At 37.9% G+C, this 16,814-nt stretch overlaps 2 protein-coding genes across 2 annotated transcripts; one reads left to right on the top strand and one right to left on the bottom strand.

The window, feature by feature from the left end:
• Nucleotides 1-14: 14 nt before the first annotated feature.
• On the bottom strand, nt 15-2,932 carry rbm12ba (RNA binding motif protein 12Ba). The gene is made up of 2 exons (XM_067509644.1): nt 2,914-2,932; nt 15-1,776 (listed from the first exon to the last, which is right to left on the bottom strand). Exon 2 carries the CDS (start codon nt 1,752-1,754, stop codon nt 15-17), a length of 1,740 nt encoding a protein of 579 aa, XP_067365745.1. The 5' UTR covers nt 1,755-1,776; nt 2,914-2,932.
• Nucleotides 2,933-8,002: 5,070 nt separating this feature from the next.
• Nucleotides 8,003-16,618, top strand: tmem67 (transmembrane protein 67). Its single transcript, XM_067510633.1, has 28 exons — nt 8,003-8,244; nt 9,593-9,681; nt 9,762-9,852; nt 10,001-10,100; nt 10,726-10,789; nt 10,898-10,969; nt 11,054-11,116; nt 11,524-11,675; nt 11,798-11,906; nt 12,039-12,122; nt 12,358-12,423; nt 12,504-12,657; nt 12,742-12,862; nt 12,974-13,079; nt 13,184-13,240; nt 13,337-13,435; nt 13,529-13,627; nt 13,945-14,031; nt 14,130-14,229; nt 14,335-14,474; nt 14,557-14,697; nt 14,819-14,899; nt 15,023-15,139; nt 15,253-15,366; nt 15,467-15,574; nt 15,690-15,792; nt 15,895-16,037; nt 16,117-16,618. The coding sequence occupies exons 1-28, from the start codon at nt 8,040-8,042 to the stop codon at nt 16,195-16,197; spliced, it is 2,946 nt and encodes a 981-aa protein (XP_067366734.1). The 5' UTR covers nt 8,003-8,039; the 3' UTR covers nt 16,198-16,618.
• The last annotated feature ends 196 nt before the right edge of the window (nt 16,619-16,814 follow it).

Genomic DNA, 16,814 nt, shown 5'->3' with positions numbered 1-16,814 from the left:
ATTGGTAAACTTTGTCAGTGACATCTTGACAAAATGTTCTTCATCTGCTTGACATTTATGAGAGTAAGAAGCACTTGTGACCCAAGGAAGTCCTGACCATTCAGCTTTAGAGCCAGAGCAGCGTGCATCCTTGATTTAAACTGAACCACAGCCTCACCTAGGCCTTTGCCTTCGTTGTCGTGCAGCAATCTGATATTATCCCTATTTACTTTGTATTTGCTGAACAGTTCTTTTATGTGGCTTTTCTGCACATGTGCAGGCATGTTTCTAACAAACAGGCAAGTATGAGCTAGAAGGTCTGGCTTCCAACTTGGTGCTGCTTGTGTATCAGCTGTATGGGATTTTCTTATTAGATTTGGCAGCTTCGTGGGCTTATTCAGATAATTCTTAATACTTCTGGGAAGGGTTTTGGCCATCATGTCCCTCATCTTTTCCTTAGTCACTGATGATACCTCAATAATGTCAGAGCCAACATGGCAGCCAGATAGATTCATGGCATAATTATAATCATCAGTGCAATTAAAAATTAAAAACGCTGTGTCAGTTCTATTACGTTCCTTGTCAAGTAGATGGAGTACCTTTTTGTGTGAGATGTTTGGGCATCCAAACAATTGTTTTATTTCTGTCTTTGTCATCTCTTTGGACAGATTCCTGACCATGACTATATACTCCACAGTATGTGATAATGTACCAGAGTCACAGTCAGGTCTTGGCCTTTTTGGCATTTTAGATGGCAACCTTTTGACAGACTGCCTGTTGAGGGGCAGTGCAGGAGTGGGTCTGTGTTTTGCAGTTTCCCTAACAGGGTTATCATGGGATTTCACTCTTTCCTCATTGTCAGAATTTTCACACTCTTGCAGCGCACTGTTCCACAACTTCTCAGTTGCTCCACGTACCTCCACGCAAATAGCCCCCAGTGACTGTTGGTTAAAGCCAAGAGCATCACATGCATCCTGCATGCTTGCAAACTTCACAAGGCAGCCATGGCTAAGTCCCAACTTCACATTCACTATGGCTTCCTGTACTGTCAACCCTCTGAAAAAGCGGCAGATGTCATCCTTTGTAGCTGAGGATGGCAGACCAAAGAGCCTAACATAGCCTGGCGTTGAGTTCAGAATTATCTCTGGTGTCTTTAGCTCATCAGACACAATTGTGTTGTCAGCCTTAAGAAGATCAATTCCTGGCTGTGTTTCTTTGTTTTGTGTTTGAGGGGACGACTGGAGCCCTTGAAGGACTGTGTACACCCCAAGAAGAAAGGCAGCATTGGAGTCAAGTGACTGTACAGGTGGTGGTTGCAAATCTGCGTTACTGGTATAAAGAGGCTGGGGCAGACTGGCCAAGTTAGGGTCAAGTGACCATGCAATAGAAGGCTGTGGACTTTCAGGGTTGTGATTATGAGGCCATGCGTTCAAAGATGGCCTCCTTTCATCTGGAAATTGCTCAGGTCCCTTGCCAGTAAGCTGGCTGGGGGACTGTTTCTTCTTCTTCTTCTTTAACAATGACTCCAATTTGTGCTCCAGCTCTTCCATGTTGCTTATATGTAGAGTAACTCTCGACCCTTTGAGGAAATTCCCAGTGTTCCGCATGGCAAGCTGGGCATCTCTTTCAGTGGCAAATGCAATGAAAGCCTCTCTGAGACTTCCTCCCACTATGTACACTCCACCTTCTGGTATCTGAAGACATTTGAAAAATTTTCTTATATCTTCAGTGCTGGCCTTCACATCCAGGCCTTGCAAACGCAGAATAATGGCCATTTGGTCATGCCAGGCCTGGTGTCTGAAAATTGAGGAAATGGTGATGAAACACACACACAAATTTTTGGCATCCCACATGATATTCACCCACACAAAACACGTGCTCCACACAATAAACTGGAGGTAAGAGAAGTCGAAATGTGGAAATTAAAGTTTTCTGTCTCCCCGAAAACTGTATAAATACTCACCACAGCTGGGTGCAATGTGAAGTTTTTAGCGTGTGGCTGTAAGAGGCGTTGCTGCGGCTAACCTGTCTTAGGTTTACCGCGACAAAATGCGAATGCATAATTATGTCCTCGCTCCAAAATGTGCACGTTTCCCTCCCTTTATGTTAATTTGCTCTGAAATGTGACCGCGCACTACCGCCACCTACATGACTGGAATGTGACTCATCGTTGATTCTGCGTCACATGGAAGTTAAAGTAAATTGAACAATTATCTTTGCAATGATATATATACACTGCACTAATAATCTTCATACAAATGCAGAAAAATGCTGCATATAATGCAGTAATAATGTTTTTATCTACTTTGCTATAATAAACCGTCACAGCTTCACATATATCATATTTACAGTATTTAAAAGCATATATCCTGCACAAAACTGTTTATTGATATAATTATATAATGTCTGCAAAAAATATTTCCAAAAAAAGTTGGACATACTACATCACTACAGACATACATTTGAATCTGCTTTTAAAAAACAGCTAAAAATCTCATCAAAAACCTGTGAACATCACAGGAAGTCAGATCAGCACCTTTACACATGATTCTAATGTAGTTGCCAACTTTTGTGTAGTCTTTTATTAATTTTACTTTGATTTTATTGTCTTTTTAAATTTGTTTTGTATAAACTGTATGTCTGTTTATGGTATGTTTTTTTATGTTTGAGGACAAGGGATGAAAATTACTTTCTAGCTATGTCCAGCATATTTAAATTGTATCATGTATTTGCACTGAGTTTCCATTAATATGCATTGTCCTTTTTTTCTTTTTTTTTTAAACTATATATAAAAATCTTACCAAAGGATGTTGGTGTCTTCTCAGCTTCCTCCTAAATAATCCAACTGGCTTTGTAAAGCTTGTTGCACACACTTTATGTACTCTAGTCCTCTAAGCTCAATTAACTTTGTTGAAATGTTGAAATCTTACTTACTTGATCTCATTCAAGTGTGTGATTCTGTTTCTCTTGAGGACAATGCAAATATACCTTGTCAGGAAGTGAATGAGAAACAGCTGCAGGTTTTAGGTTTCCTGCCAAAAGTCCCCTCTGACTCATACATGCTGTGGAAAATTACATCAGCATCTTAAGATAATCTAAAAGAAAATATCTTACAAAATGTTATCTTTCTGCAGGCAGCTCAGTTCCTCCTCTAAAAAGGTTTATTTATTCACATATGCAAAGATTGTATATGTTATTCTCACAATTTTTCTAACTGTGAAAAGAAATTTGAGCTTTTGCCTTTGTAGAAAGAAATGTCTTATTTCTTAAGTTGTTTAATAATGACATTTAATAATGTTTATTTGGTGAATAGACACTACTCTGCTGAAGAAATCTTATTACATTGTGCATCATCTTTCATCTGCCTGTTTTCCGGTATGCTTGTAAATGGTGGCAAGTGGAGAAACACAAAATATTGTGGTAAGGTGACTGATAAGGGAATGTGTTGCATTAACACATCAGTCTTTGAAACAAATTATAAAGCATCTGCTGCAGATGGCTAAAATGCGTGTTCCCTAGATGTATGAGCCAACGAAAGGCTTCCTCGGTTTTTGTTCAGTTTCTTTATTGCAAGGTTAGTTCGATTAAGAAGTGTATGTATAAGTGTACTGATTATGTCATCGATTATATCATGTGGCTGCTATTGACCTGTTTGCCTTTGAAGTTTGGATAAAAGGTTGGTTACGAAAGAAGTTGTGCACCTGAGCTACTATGAGCTCATGGAAGGAACTGACTACAAGTTAGCGGTGGAAAGTTAAGTTTGTAGCTGTGGAGGTACACGGTTTCTTACCTTGTTTAGTGGAAATGATTTGTAATCAGCTCAATTGTGGAACGTGGAATTGAGTAAATATTCAGTGTTTTGTTATACAACGATCTCTGGGGTGGATAATCTTGGAACCACCGAACACGAGTGAGCCTGCCTATACACAAGATTTCCATGAGATACTTTCTTTGGTTTATAGCTTTATCTGTTTGGATTTTCCAGTGCATAAAAAAGATGGTTCACACACACCAATCAATGTTTTCCTATTATTTAGTTTAATTGGAGAATGGAGTTTAACAAAGTGACGTACACTCTTAGTCACAGATGATACTTTTTAAAGAAGTACCTAAAGAGACTCAAACAGGACATTGACACAAAATGTTCATTTTGTGGCCTTGTGAGGACATCTGTCACTCGTCCTCAGTGTTTTCAGGCAGCATGGTCTGGAGCGGCTAATGCTGCCGCCTCATAACCAGAAGGTCCACAGTTCGATACCCCAGCCGGCTGTGGCCAAGACTTCAGAGGACTGGTTGACCTATTGACGTCAGGCAGACTGATAGTTGTTTGTTTTTTGCTACATTTTCATGCCAGTGAACCACTACTAAACATGAACATGTAAAACAGGGTTGAGTTGTAGGGCCTGCAGTGGGGGGTGATGAAATTTGACCATTTAAATGAGTAGCCCCGCAGCTACAACACCCACTCTACTGATCTTACTTTCTTAACAGTATGATTAAATACAATCATCCTTTCAGATGAATTATAAGCGAACAGTCATCTATAATACAGCAGGCCAAGGGTTTATATTTCAATGTACACATTTTAGCGGTGCAACAGACCTTGAAATTCACAGTTTGGTTCATTACAACTATGGGGTCACAGTTTGCACTTCATTATGGTTTTGGTAAATTGTCAAATCTTAAGTAAACAAACAGGTTTTGCAATGAGTGTAAAGAAAAGCCCTTCAGATCTTCAAGAAACAGCAAGACCTGGTTTGTTGCACATGAAGATGTCTACTCCCCAAACTTGATTTAATAAGAGCACCGGAGAAAAGAACTAGCATAGTAGTTAGCATAGTTTTATATTTTAGAACAGACAGAACAAATTGGGGTGAGTGTTTGTCTCTCATGTATTAAAAGGCTGCTGCAACTTTGATTGGAGAGCCTACCAACTAAATCTTTAATCTGAGTCTTAGACTATTAGTACATTAGAATTGCAGCAACACCACTTATTATTGATGTTAGGATTCTGCTTGATGAATAGTAATGCTGTACAGTGGTTTGTAAATTTCTTAACTTATGTGTTACCATTCTGATCCAGCTGTAGAAAACATCAAACAAAGACTTCTAAAAAGCAATGAATTGGAATAGATTGGGAGAACAAATGGTTTTTTCATAGCCACACTGATAATGCTGTAAAGAAACTAATACCCAGTTTAGTTTGTTAAAAATTTTCCTTCCTCTTTCCACCATCTGAAAGAATATTCACGAAAAAGAAAAGCGTAGGCTGCCTTTTATTAGACATTCAAAGATCTTATTCAAAAACTGTCTCAGGAAGAATGCAACTGTTGTGGGAGACCATTAACAGCAGTGAAGTGTGTGGTGTCTCCTGATGTCGAAACCTGACTGGCTAAATCTGCCTGTTGTAGAGACATGAAGAAAACTTTGAAATCAGAATCTTATATTGGCCCATTATGTCACTCCATAACATTTTGTCTTTACTCTCCATCCCCTCTTTCTTTGTCACTCTAATTTCTTACCATCTCCCTCACTCTCTTACACACAGACACATAACACTGTAGATCAGTCAGGCAAGTGGTATTGCAAACAAAGTATTATCTTTAGATAACATAACTATACTTGCAAGTAATGAATTTGCTTTAAAAGCAATTGTGCCTCCTTTGCTACAAAGCACATACAAAGGTAGGTTGGTCTGATAAATCCCATGAACCCCATTTTCTTTTACATCATCTGGATGGCTAGGCATGTGTGATTTACTTACCTGTGGAAGAGACAGCAGCAGAAGGCAGTGTGATGCTTTGGATAATGTTCTGCTGGAAAACCTTGAATTCTGCCATTAATGTGGATGTTGCTTTCACATGTTCTATTTATCTAACCATTGTCGCTGACCGAGTCCACCCCTTTGGGAAACAGTATTTCCTGATGGCAGTAGCTTCTGTCAGCAGGATGATGCACTGTCGCTCTGAAAGAAATTGAGGAACACAACGACCAGTCTGAAGCGTTGACTTGGCCTCGAAGTTCTACAGATCCATCTGCAGGTTGTGCTGGCAAAACCAATACAATCCATGGAGCCTCACAGTTTTAAGGACTTAAAACCTCTGCTACTGATAGCTTCATGATAAATAACACAGCATAACTTTGGAGTTCTAGTGGAGTCCATGCCTTGATAGACCAGGCTTGACACAGCAGCCTCACATCAAGTTGCCATCGCCATCTCCTTCTTTGGGATTTTATGGCTGCTGGCATCCTTTACGTTGCATTATGGCCTCTTATTGGTCTTACATGTTCTCAGTCTATATCCATGTTATTAGTCCAGTTATTCTTAATAAATTCAGTATTGCTCTCCCGTTGTCTATATTGTCTCCATATTTAATTATACCTGCAACACTGACAACAACTGGCCCTACCTTTTGCGATTGAAATATCATCTCTCTTCTTTCTTCTAAATATTTCCTGCCATTGTCACTCACCCACCTAGGATTTTTATAATATCAATTCCTTTCAAAAGACAATGATCGTAGAAAGCCATGAAACAAATACCAAACATATAACTTATCAAAACTACATATATCTTATCAAAATTTATAGGATTAACTCAATAATTAAATTGCATACAATAGCTCAAACAAAACATTGTTAATGTTAAGGAATAGGCCTAGTGAAAAGGGAAGAGAGTGACCTTTTCTCCCAGATGTACTTATATTATACATTTTATTTGCCAAAGCTTACCTTACTGAAACATTGGAGTAACAGTGTTAAGGCCATTAAAACACCTTTGCTTTTAAAACTTTCAAAACTTCAACAAACCTTAAATTCCCTCAGTTGGATTCTGCACATCAATCTTTGTTGCTAGTGATTAGTGGTTTCACAGTATAACTGTTAAAGATGTTTTAGTTTCTCCTGATCATTTTTAATTATTTTAAAAAGAACAAAAGGCATTGTGTTAATTCATTAGGCATTGTGTCATAGTTGTAACGTACAGACAGCCATGCTGTACTAGACGAGTACAGGCACACAACCTTGTAATAAGTGAAGGGTTCATTCAAATTTTCAGGTTAAAATATTCAGTTTAGGTTTTCTCATTTGAATCCTACATTTTTGTTGCCTGATGCAGATGTGAGGTAATACCTGGACTCTTTTTATGCCCTATTATTAGTGGGTGATGACCAAGTAGCTCTCTGTAGAGTCAGATACTAACCGGTAAAGGAAGAACAAAATAATGAAATGTGATGCAATTAAATTCAGGCTGGGGGGAAACCTTACACTACCTTAATATTAACCCTACTGTACAACCCAACCACCAACATGATGAGATACTGTATTCTTTAATATCAGCTCTATGTGTGAGTGAGCTCATTTTAGAAATACACCTTAATAATATAAATCCACAAGGAGTAAGATAAAAGCTTCTGTAAAAGAACAGGTATGACTGAGTGTGCTAAATGTCTAACATGTAGAAAGTGCTGAGTTTGTTTAGAAACAGGATAGCATTGCAGCTTTGGCACATCAACTGGCTTTTTCACATTCACAAGCAGGTATCTGATGTCCATGGAGGAACATTTCCAGCACAGTGTTCAGAAGTGGAACAATATCATGTTGCACAAAAAACAGCTCTCAGCATTTGCAACTGTAGTTTCTGGTGTAATTCGGATGTTAGTGACAATTAGGGATGGTTTGATTTCACTCCTTGAGTGTAGTTATGTGGTTAAACCAAAGTCACCAGAGAACATTTTAAATTAATGAGACATCTATATATCCAGTGTCACAAAGTAAGTGTTCGTCCTAACCTCCAGCTGCTGCCGAAGAGCCTGCTCCCGTCCGCTCGAACTATTATATTATTAGGCTGCAGTCAAGAAAGACAGTGTCCCAACCTTCTATAAGTAATACATCTATAATTTCTAAATGAAGTTTCAAATAAATATCCCGCCGTGCGTTTGGTTTGCGCCGGTCCCCAGTGATCACTCATCTCTAACTGGCCCATTGGCTTTTCGCGTGGTCGCAACTTCATCACGCTGGACGAATAGGATTGTGGGTAGGAAGGAAGACGGTTGTTTACTATGGCGACGAGGACGCTATCGTTTTTTGTTAGCAGATATGAAGTGCCTATAACATTAATTTTCCTATTATACATACGTGTTCTTCGCTGCCAGCAGTTTATCATCCCCTTTAAGTCTCCTTCAGATTGTGGCGTGGAAGAGTTTTTCGATATCTCGAGTCTGTCGTGTGTAAGCTGCGGTTTAAATCAGCGACAGAGCACAACAGGTCAGTTGTCCCCCATCACAGGTGCAGATTGTCTGATGCTAGCTAACATGGACCTTACTCCGTCAACGGGAAAATACCTTTAATACCTCTTGTACTAAAAAAAATTACTTTGACTAAAAGGTGGTCAGGCACGAACGACTCCAAGAAAGCACAGTGAGCTGAGCAGTAGCAGGGAGATGATCAGTTCAATGCCCACATTTAGCCCTCAGCTAAACTTACTGTTAAAAAAGGGAAACTCCAGCATGAAGCTGAGACCCTCGTGTGATGTTTGGATTGTTATGGAGTAAAATCAGTTCCTGTAACAATAGACGTAGGTAAGGCCAATGTGGCAGAAATATACTGCAATATTAATAAAAGATAGTATTTTACATCACATCATAAATAGTATTACAGTATGATGAGTAAGTACCTGCGCTCCACGTTTGTGCATACATCAACTCAAAATCGTAATATGTTTTATATTCTCAATGAATGTACCTATTATTTTCTTAACAAAAAAAAAGGCAATCAATTATTTGGTCTATAAAATGTCAAAAAAATAATTATTACTATTTTCTAATACGATATGCTGAGATTACTTGTTGTATTTATTCAAAAGTCCAAGACCAAAGATAGTCAATACATAATCACACCAGACCAATGACTGCAGCGCAAGCTAGGGAATGTTTGGAATTTGGCTGTAAAAGTTATTTATACAACTGATCTAAGTATTTTCTGGGTACTTTCTATTAGTCTAAAGACTTTAGTGACAATATTTGTAATTTCCAAGCCCTCATTCAAATTTGCCCAAATTCATCAATGTAAGTGAATATCAAGCAAGATTATAAAATAGAAGCTCGTTTGACATATACCGGGAACAATCCCCCAATATAACAGCATAAAAGTGCATTTAATCATTTTTCCAGCTCCACTTCTCAAGCATCAAATCTGTAGTTTTCAGTAAAGAAAATCTACAGTAGAAATGTTATAAAATAATCATTGACAGAGCAAAAAAGATTTTATGAGCTATTTAAACAAATTGACCTATAAGGCAATCTTGAACACTGGTAGCTCCATTACAAATATCTCTCAGAAAAGTCCATAGTGAATTATAGCAACTAGTTATAAAGATGTTGTTATATCAATGTGAGGTATGTGGTCATCATAAGCTATAACCTAGTTGTGTTACATAGTCTCTTTGTACAAATTTTTTAATAGATGAATTGCTATTAAAAAATTTGTTATACTTTCTAATTTGTCATCATTTAGCTTCTGGTATTTCTCTTCTATTTTTTTAAATGAACTATACCTCAAACTCAATTCCATGCTGTGTGTCTCTTAACTGTATACTTTTCTCTTCCTTCTCCAGGATTGAGCTGTATTTGCAAAACTGGTTACAAAACTCTTACAAGTGATAAGGCTTCCATTACTTGTCATCAGTGTCCCACTGACAAACCTGTATGTACAATGTCCTTTGCTTCACATTGTACCGTTATTTTTTGTTATGATGCCCTATTGACAACTTGTTTTTTTCACAGGCAGTAACTAAAGATGGGTTTGGGTGTATTCGCTGTCCGGGCAATCTCAATGATGATGGGACCTGCCAGTGCCCACCAGGCAATATCTTGGGTGAGTAGTGAATGACAAGGCTAATTTGTAGAGGACCAGAAATTATATAATATAATGTTGAATGTGCTGCAAATTTAACACAATCAGCCTATTACTCTGATAATTGTGTATTTTATATATAAATGCCTAAATATAACCTGTTTTCCAGTGGAGAGAGATAATAATGGAAACCTTTTGGATGAGGCCAAATGTGAAATCTGCAATGGAAATAGCCCTGCTTGGTCTGTACCAAACAGCGGTGGAGACAGGTATGATAGATATAATAAGCTGTTTCATACAGATTCACAGTCAAGAGGTTATAGAGTAAAATTTAGAAATGATACATTATTAGGTATTTGGGGTTTTTAAATGTTGTATATGGATGATGGATATCCTATATATGGATCAAACCATAGAATGAAGGAGCTGTTCTTGAAGGTAATATTAAGTAAACAGAGCATTTTATCAGGAGCCTTGCACAGCAACCCCACAGTTAAATGACCAAGCTTAATCAGTGCATTATATTAGTACGATAAACCTGTGTTATGAGGTAAAGGCCAACAGGTTTGAAAGTTTAAGGAAATTTGACAGTATTGTTGGTTCTCTCTCTCTGACACTTGTTACTGACTTGTTGATTCACTACTTAAATCCACTGTGTATTTTCCCTACTTTATTTGTCTGTGTCTCCCATAAGCAGTATTTCATGATCCTCCTCATTACAAGATTTTATTTCTTCCATTGTGCATTTTGTTTGCTCTGGCAAGTGGCATATCGTTGCTCACTCTCCCTTTACACTGCTGGGATGAACAGGGAAGTGAAGAAAGGCTGGCTTGATTCCAGACTTTCATTTTACAATATACATGGGATGGAACGATTTGCCAAATTTTCTTTCAGGTGTGAGAGATGTCAGGCTTCCTTCATTACCACATCATGTGAGTGTAACCCTCCTAATGTCCTGGTAAGTTCATCCAAGTGTCTGCCCTTTTTACCCTCCATCATTCACACACCATCCTATAACAAACTCATAGAATACATCTATCATTAATGGCCTGATGTAATATTGCAGGGAGGTGGATTATGTTTCCCTTCAGACACCCTCTCAACCAATGTAAATCCCAGTGTCAACTATGCTCAGTTGGTGAGTCTCATTCCCCTCTGTCACTTAGTCTGTTTATTTTCTTTTATGTTCTGATCTGTGTTTTCTGTTCTGTTTTCCTTGTAGAAATTCAGTGTTCAGTCAGCCTGGTTTGTGAAAAACCTCTACTCCTCAACAGCAGCGTGCCTTGTGCGTTCATGCCTTTTGTTTTCTTTTTTAAAAAAAAAAGCAATTCTGTAATTAAAAACATAGAAAGTCAATTCTAGTTCTTGCTACAGCCACACTGAGAAAATGGTGCAATAATTATAACACTGAAAATACCATTCTTTGCTATTATATCAATTTTTTCATATAATAGCAAAGAATGGATTTCAGGATTTATGTTTATGAAATAATTAATAGAAAGGTTAACCATAATTTATGCCAAATTACATGTACTAAATAAACACATATATATAGATTATTTAAAATGTTATTCCTCTTTTTGGAATAAACCTAGGAACAGATTTTCATATTAGTATAAGGATTAAGGATAAGGATTTTGATTTATATAGATCTGAGGTATTTACATGCAATTGTGTTTTGTGTGCTTACAGGCCTTCTCAAACCTGACGGCATGCCAGGCTCTTGGGAACATGTGTGTGATGAACATGCACTCTCTCAGTGGCCTCTCCACCGATGCCTGTGGTCTCTTTAACAGTGTTTTCAGATCAAGGGCTGCAAGCCCAACACAAGACATTTCCTACTGGTAATTTGTCATTTTATATATGGCATATGTCTAAATCATGCTATTTTCAAAGTTTTATTGAACTAAACAAGTGTTAGCTATTCAGTTTCACTATAATTTCACTTTTAATACCCTGTCGCCAGGAGAGCTAATCTTCCATGGCTTTACTATGGGGATGAACCAGGACTGGCCAATCGAGTGCTTCAGACTAGTCCTGTTCCCACTGGATTCAGTTTTAAAGGAGCAAATAAGGTAAGATATGAACTGGTAAAAATAACTAATGAAAAGTTTTAAATTATAACTCTAACGTTATAACATTATAATACCTTAGACAGTACAGACAACACTGTCTTAATTAACATGCATACTCTGTTTGTTTGTCAGAACACCAACATTAAGCTGATTGCTGCTGTCTATAATGTCAGAGGAGAATTTCTCAGATGGGAAAATGTAAGAGGTATACTTCAGGTAAGATGTCAAAGAATGAATATAAAATTGGAAACATAGCTTGAATACACAGACATCTTGTAAATAATATATGTGTAGGGCTGCCTGTTTCACCCAGATGGGTTGGCAGTCAGCCTCGCAACCAGCATTGATTAAATTAAGTGTTGTTTTTTTTTTCATGTTATTTATTTATTTAATATAATATACAAGAGACTGGTAAATACTCTGCACCAATTCTTCTCTTCCTCTCCTCTAGCTTTGTCCAGAAACAGCCACTAAACAGGCAGCAGCCTTTAGCTTTGGGACTGCTTATAAAGAAAGCGTAAGTGTTTCTTCTTTCGTTTAGCTCAGAGGCATGCACAAACTCTCTTGTAATGCCCATTTGTGTGTGTGTGCATATAGTGTGATCTGTCAGTAGCACAGTTATTGGATGCGCATCCCGAGCCTTTGTTTTACGATGTTTTTATGGACCTTGGTGAAGAAAAGAACAGGCAACTTCTCCCGCTTCCGACATTAGTCTATAACCAGCAACACAATGGACAATTCATCAACCAAGGTGGTACTTTACTTTTTAAAGTGTGTGTGTTCATGTTTGTGTAAGCATTATTTTAACATATTTTCTGGTACATATTGTGTACAGAGAGCATGAAGGACTGGTACCTGTCTCGACGTATGTTTCTTGTTGACACGTTGAGTGGAAGAGAGAAGAGCCTGAGTTCCCTGCCTAAAGTCATCCGTGTGGTCAGCAGTATCAAAATTAGGTGGGCTTCCAGTTTTCAAGCCACCGTAACATAAATAACAAAATAATAAAGGTGAGAGCTTTCTTTAATGAAGCGATGATGATGTTTTTGATCAAAAGTGTGTGTTGATAGGTTTCTGTTGGTTCCTCGAACCCGTGAAGGACAGGTGTTTCCCCCTCTAATGACTGTGATGTACAGTGATGTTCCAGTCACGGATATCAACACGCAAACTGTGTCTGTGAGTGGGCCAGGAACACACACACACACACACACGCACACGCACACACACACACACATACATTTCTCCCCTTCTAAGTTCTCTTGTGTGTTATCTGTTTTTAGACGACGTTTGCTGTGGAGTACGAGATGGATCAGAGTGAAGCTCGCATGAAGACAGATGTGAGTACATGTATGAATGAAACATTAAGGTGTTTATGTCACAGCACACAGTGATGCAGTGTCAACCGTTGCTATGAATTTTTTGTATTTATACAGACTGCTCTTGGTGTATTGGGTGGTGTGGCCGTGCTCTACTCTCTACTGAAAACAATCAGCTGGAAGAGGAGAATTGCCTCTCCACTCATTGATCTGGAGGTAGTGCGTCTTTACATGTCATAATTGAAGCCACTTTAATTTGTATTTGTATATTTTCAAAGTAATGTTGGCCTCTGTCTCATTCTGTACTAGACTACGCTGAAGTTTTTTTTGTTTTATGCTGGAGATCTTGCCAATGTTTTTTTCGCCGTCACTGTAGGAACAGGACTTTACTGGCTCATCTTTTACAAGGTTAGTTTCATTCAATTTGAGGAACAGGCCTTTCTTTTATAGGACAGTTTTCACACTTTTACACTTTTAGATCACTATTTGGTCTTTAGTTTTTACACCACTATCTGCTTTCGTTATTTTCCTTTATTACCTTAATTTCTTTGGAATACACAAAGCATTTCTTTTTTCTTTGCATGGACCTTTCTCCTCTAGACATTCAAGGCAAGTCTTATTCCTGCTTTACTTCCTCTTATATTTTTTCTGCTAGAGGAATATTTAGATTTAGGTGATTATTATTAGGGGCTTTCTAGGATTTATTTGTGTATTTGTCTTTTTAGGCCCAACAGTTTGTGTCAGTGCTGTTACCACTGCCTGCTCAGGAGGACCAGTTTGCAATGTACATTGGTTGTGCCTTTGCTCTCAAGGTCAGACAGCTATTTAAACAGGGTTGAAAATTAGCAGTAATCTTCTTGAATGCTAAATCCAAATGTTGAAAACTGTCGTTTTGTGTATTGAAATCCAGTCTATCCAGTTTCTTCACAAGCTGGTCCTTCAGGTGTCAGTTGATGTTTTCTTTATTGATTGGGAGAGGCCACGAAGCAAAGCTAGCCGGACTTTACAAGGTACAAACACATTTACTCTGAGCTTTAGCTTTGTTGTCATCAAAATGACTACTGTATTTATACAAACTTTTTTGAACCCATATAACATATTCATTATTGCTGCAGCTGGTAATGAGTCGAAGCGTGAGACTTCCCCAGTCAGCATCTGGAGGACTTACTTTGTGGCCAATGAGTGGAATGAAATTCAGACCATCCGCAAGATCAGCCCAACTTTTCAGATCATGGCTGTGCTCTTCTTTCTTGAAGTACATCTTATAGCAACACATCCACCCAGCTTTTGTTGTGTCCCTTTTCTTTATTGCTGACATGTCACCCTTTTTTGTTCAGGCGCTGGGTTTCTCTAATTTGGCCCTAAGGGACCCCTGGCCAACTTTACAACGGTCCTCACAGGCATACACACCTTCCTACAGCCTGACACTACGCTATGGTCTGGCAGCCACTCTGTGGCTCTGTATTGGGCTGCTGCAGGTAAAATTTGCTCTTCCTTCCCTCTCCTTACTTTAACCTCTTACCTCTTCTTGTCTTTCTTATAAAATGAGGTAAATACACAGAAAGACCTCCTATAAAAAATTATACTTTAACCCTACAGGTGATTTTCTTCACTGTATTTTATGAGCACTTTATTGAGGACAAAATCCGTCAGTTTGTAGATCTCTGCTCAATCAGCAATGTAAGTAATGGGTATATTATATATTAAATCGATTATCAGTCTGTGTTGCTTTACATGACTGTATTTTGTTACGTTTTATTTATATAGCACAACATGACAAATTTTGTCTGTTTTCCTTTATAGATTTCTGTGCTTCTTTTATCTCAACGCTGCTTTGGCTACTACATTCATGGGCGGTCAGTACATGGACATGCAGACACAAACATGGAAGAAATGAACAGCAATTTAAAGAGAGAAGCTGTACGTACACCAACAAACTACATGTTGTGTTAGTAGTTTTGCATATTTTATGACAGTATTAATTTAATTTTCCATCCATTCTCTTTGTTCACCCATGTTTTTTCTGTCACAAGGAGTCTTTGTGTGGTCAAAGAGGACTGCTTCCCAACACAGATGTCCAGACCTTTCAGGTGTCTCTTACTAACCGTCTTCGGTCACAGTATGACAGGATACGGGAGCCACTCAGGGTGTGTGCTTGCCTCTGTCAGGCTTATAACTCACTTATAAACTCTAAGAATTTCCATTTTTTTAAACACATAGTTAATTGTCACATTTTCTGTTTTTCAGAGGAATATCCCATCCCGGCTGATGGACTCATCTTTTGGCAACACATTTGAGCAGAACATCAGAGCCTACTACACCATGAACCACTTCCTGGGATCCGTTATAGACCATGTTAGTACAAATGGCACCTTTTGTTATAGTTCTGTATATGAGTTGTTTTCATTGTTCAGACATATTTTGTTCAGATGAACCTGTTCTGTCTCTCATGTTGCCCTGTTTACCTTAGGCCCACCATGACATGGACTATATTGTGAAGGACAAGCTCATGCTTGAGAGGGTCATAGGGATGGAGTTCCTTGAACCCATTGACAAAAGCATCTTTTATAATGGTAATGACCCATTGGCCCAGACATGCTGTACATTCCTGTTTGGTATCACGCATATGTGTTTCTGTGCTTGCATGTAAATTCTTTTTGTGTTTCTCAATGCAGATGAGGCCTACTCCTTCAGCGATGTGCTGTTCTATGGAAATGAGGCCACATTACTGATCTTTGACACTTTGTTCTTCTGTGCCATTGACCTAGGATCTCAGAGCTTTGTACTTGCAGCTGTGCTTACATACGTACAGCAAATGGTCAGTATTTGGTGTGTATACACTATGTTTCTTCCAAGTTCTAAAAATAGCATGTATTAAACTGTCTCATTCGTTACAGATATTTTGCTTGATCCGTAACATTCTTGGAAGGAAGAACCTTGTCAGAAAAACTCTGGTGGATGAGAGATTTCTGATATAAAATTTCCAGATTAATTATTGTTTTAGTGGTGTTTAGTGCCATTTCTCTGAAAGATGTTTACTGTCCATGGCTTTTACAACTCTTTTTGCATCTCACACTTTGTGAGTGTGTGTGATTGTGAGTGCGAATGGGTGAATGATAAGCAGTGTAAAGCGCTTTAAGTACCAATAGGTAGTAAAGCGCTATATACATGCAGACCATTTACCATTTTTTTGTACTTTCTCACTACAGTTTCATTATGTAAATATAATTTTTTGCTATTTTTATTGATTAAAATCTTTTTTTAAAACACAGTTTTGTGTTATTCTGATGTCATTTTAATAAAACACAGTTGTTTTAAATGCATCAAACAATTCCATTATGATAATCCTGGAATGCTTATAATAACATACTGAATAAATCTGTTTTTATCACACATTTACTCGTTAATATTTTTCTGGTTTGTTTTTGTGTTATATGCCTTGATAAGAAATTTGTATTTATTTAAAATGTACTGTCCGTGTGCAGAGTACAGGTACACCCAATAAAATTTGTTAGCATTTACCCTTATAGTTTAGCTTGAGATTTTTTTTTTGTGGAAATAATTGTACAAAGAATTAAACATAATTGTAAAAAAT

This window comes from Channa argus, chromosome 7 (genome assembly GCF_033026475.1).
Source record: "Channa argus isolate prfri chromosome 7, Channa argus male v1.0, whole genome shotgun sequence".
NCBI classification, from domain to species: Eukaryota; Metazoa; Chordata; class Actinopteri; order Anabantiformes; family Channidae; genus Channa; species Channa argus.
The sequence above is the reverse complement of the archived record's forward strand: the minus strand, read 5'-3'. Positions and strand labels throughout refer to the sequence as shown.

Bases quoted from the DNA above. Each gene is read 5' to 3' on its own strand.
- rbm12ba (XM_067509644.1), bottom strand. From the start codon at position 1,754: ATGGCCATTATTCTGCGTTTGCAAGGCCTGGATGTGAAGGCCAGCACT.
- tmem67 (XM_067510633.1), top strand. From the start codon at position 8,040: ATGGCGACGAGGACGCTATCGTTTTTTGTTAGCAGATATGAAGTGCCT. The intron at 9,682-9,761 runs GTATGTACAATG...TTTTTTTCACAG, and splicing joins AGTGTCCCACTGACAAACCT to GCAGTAACTAAAGATGGGTT. The intron at 12,658-12,741 runs GTGGTACTTTAC...TATTGTGTACAG, and splicing joins TGGACAATTCATCAACCAAG to AGAGCATGAAGGACTGGTAC.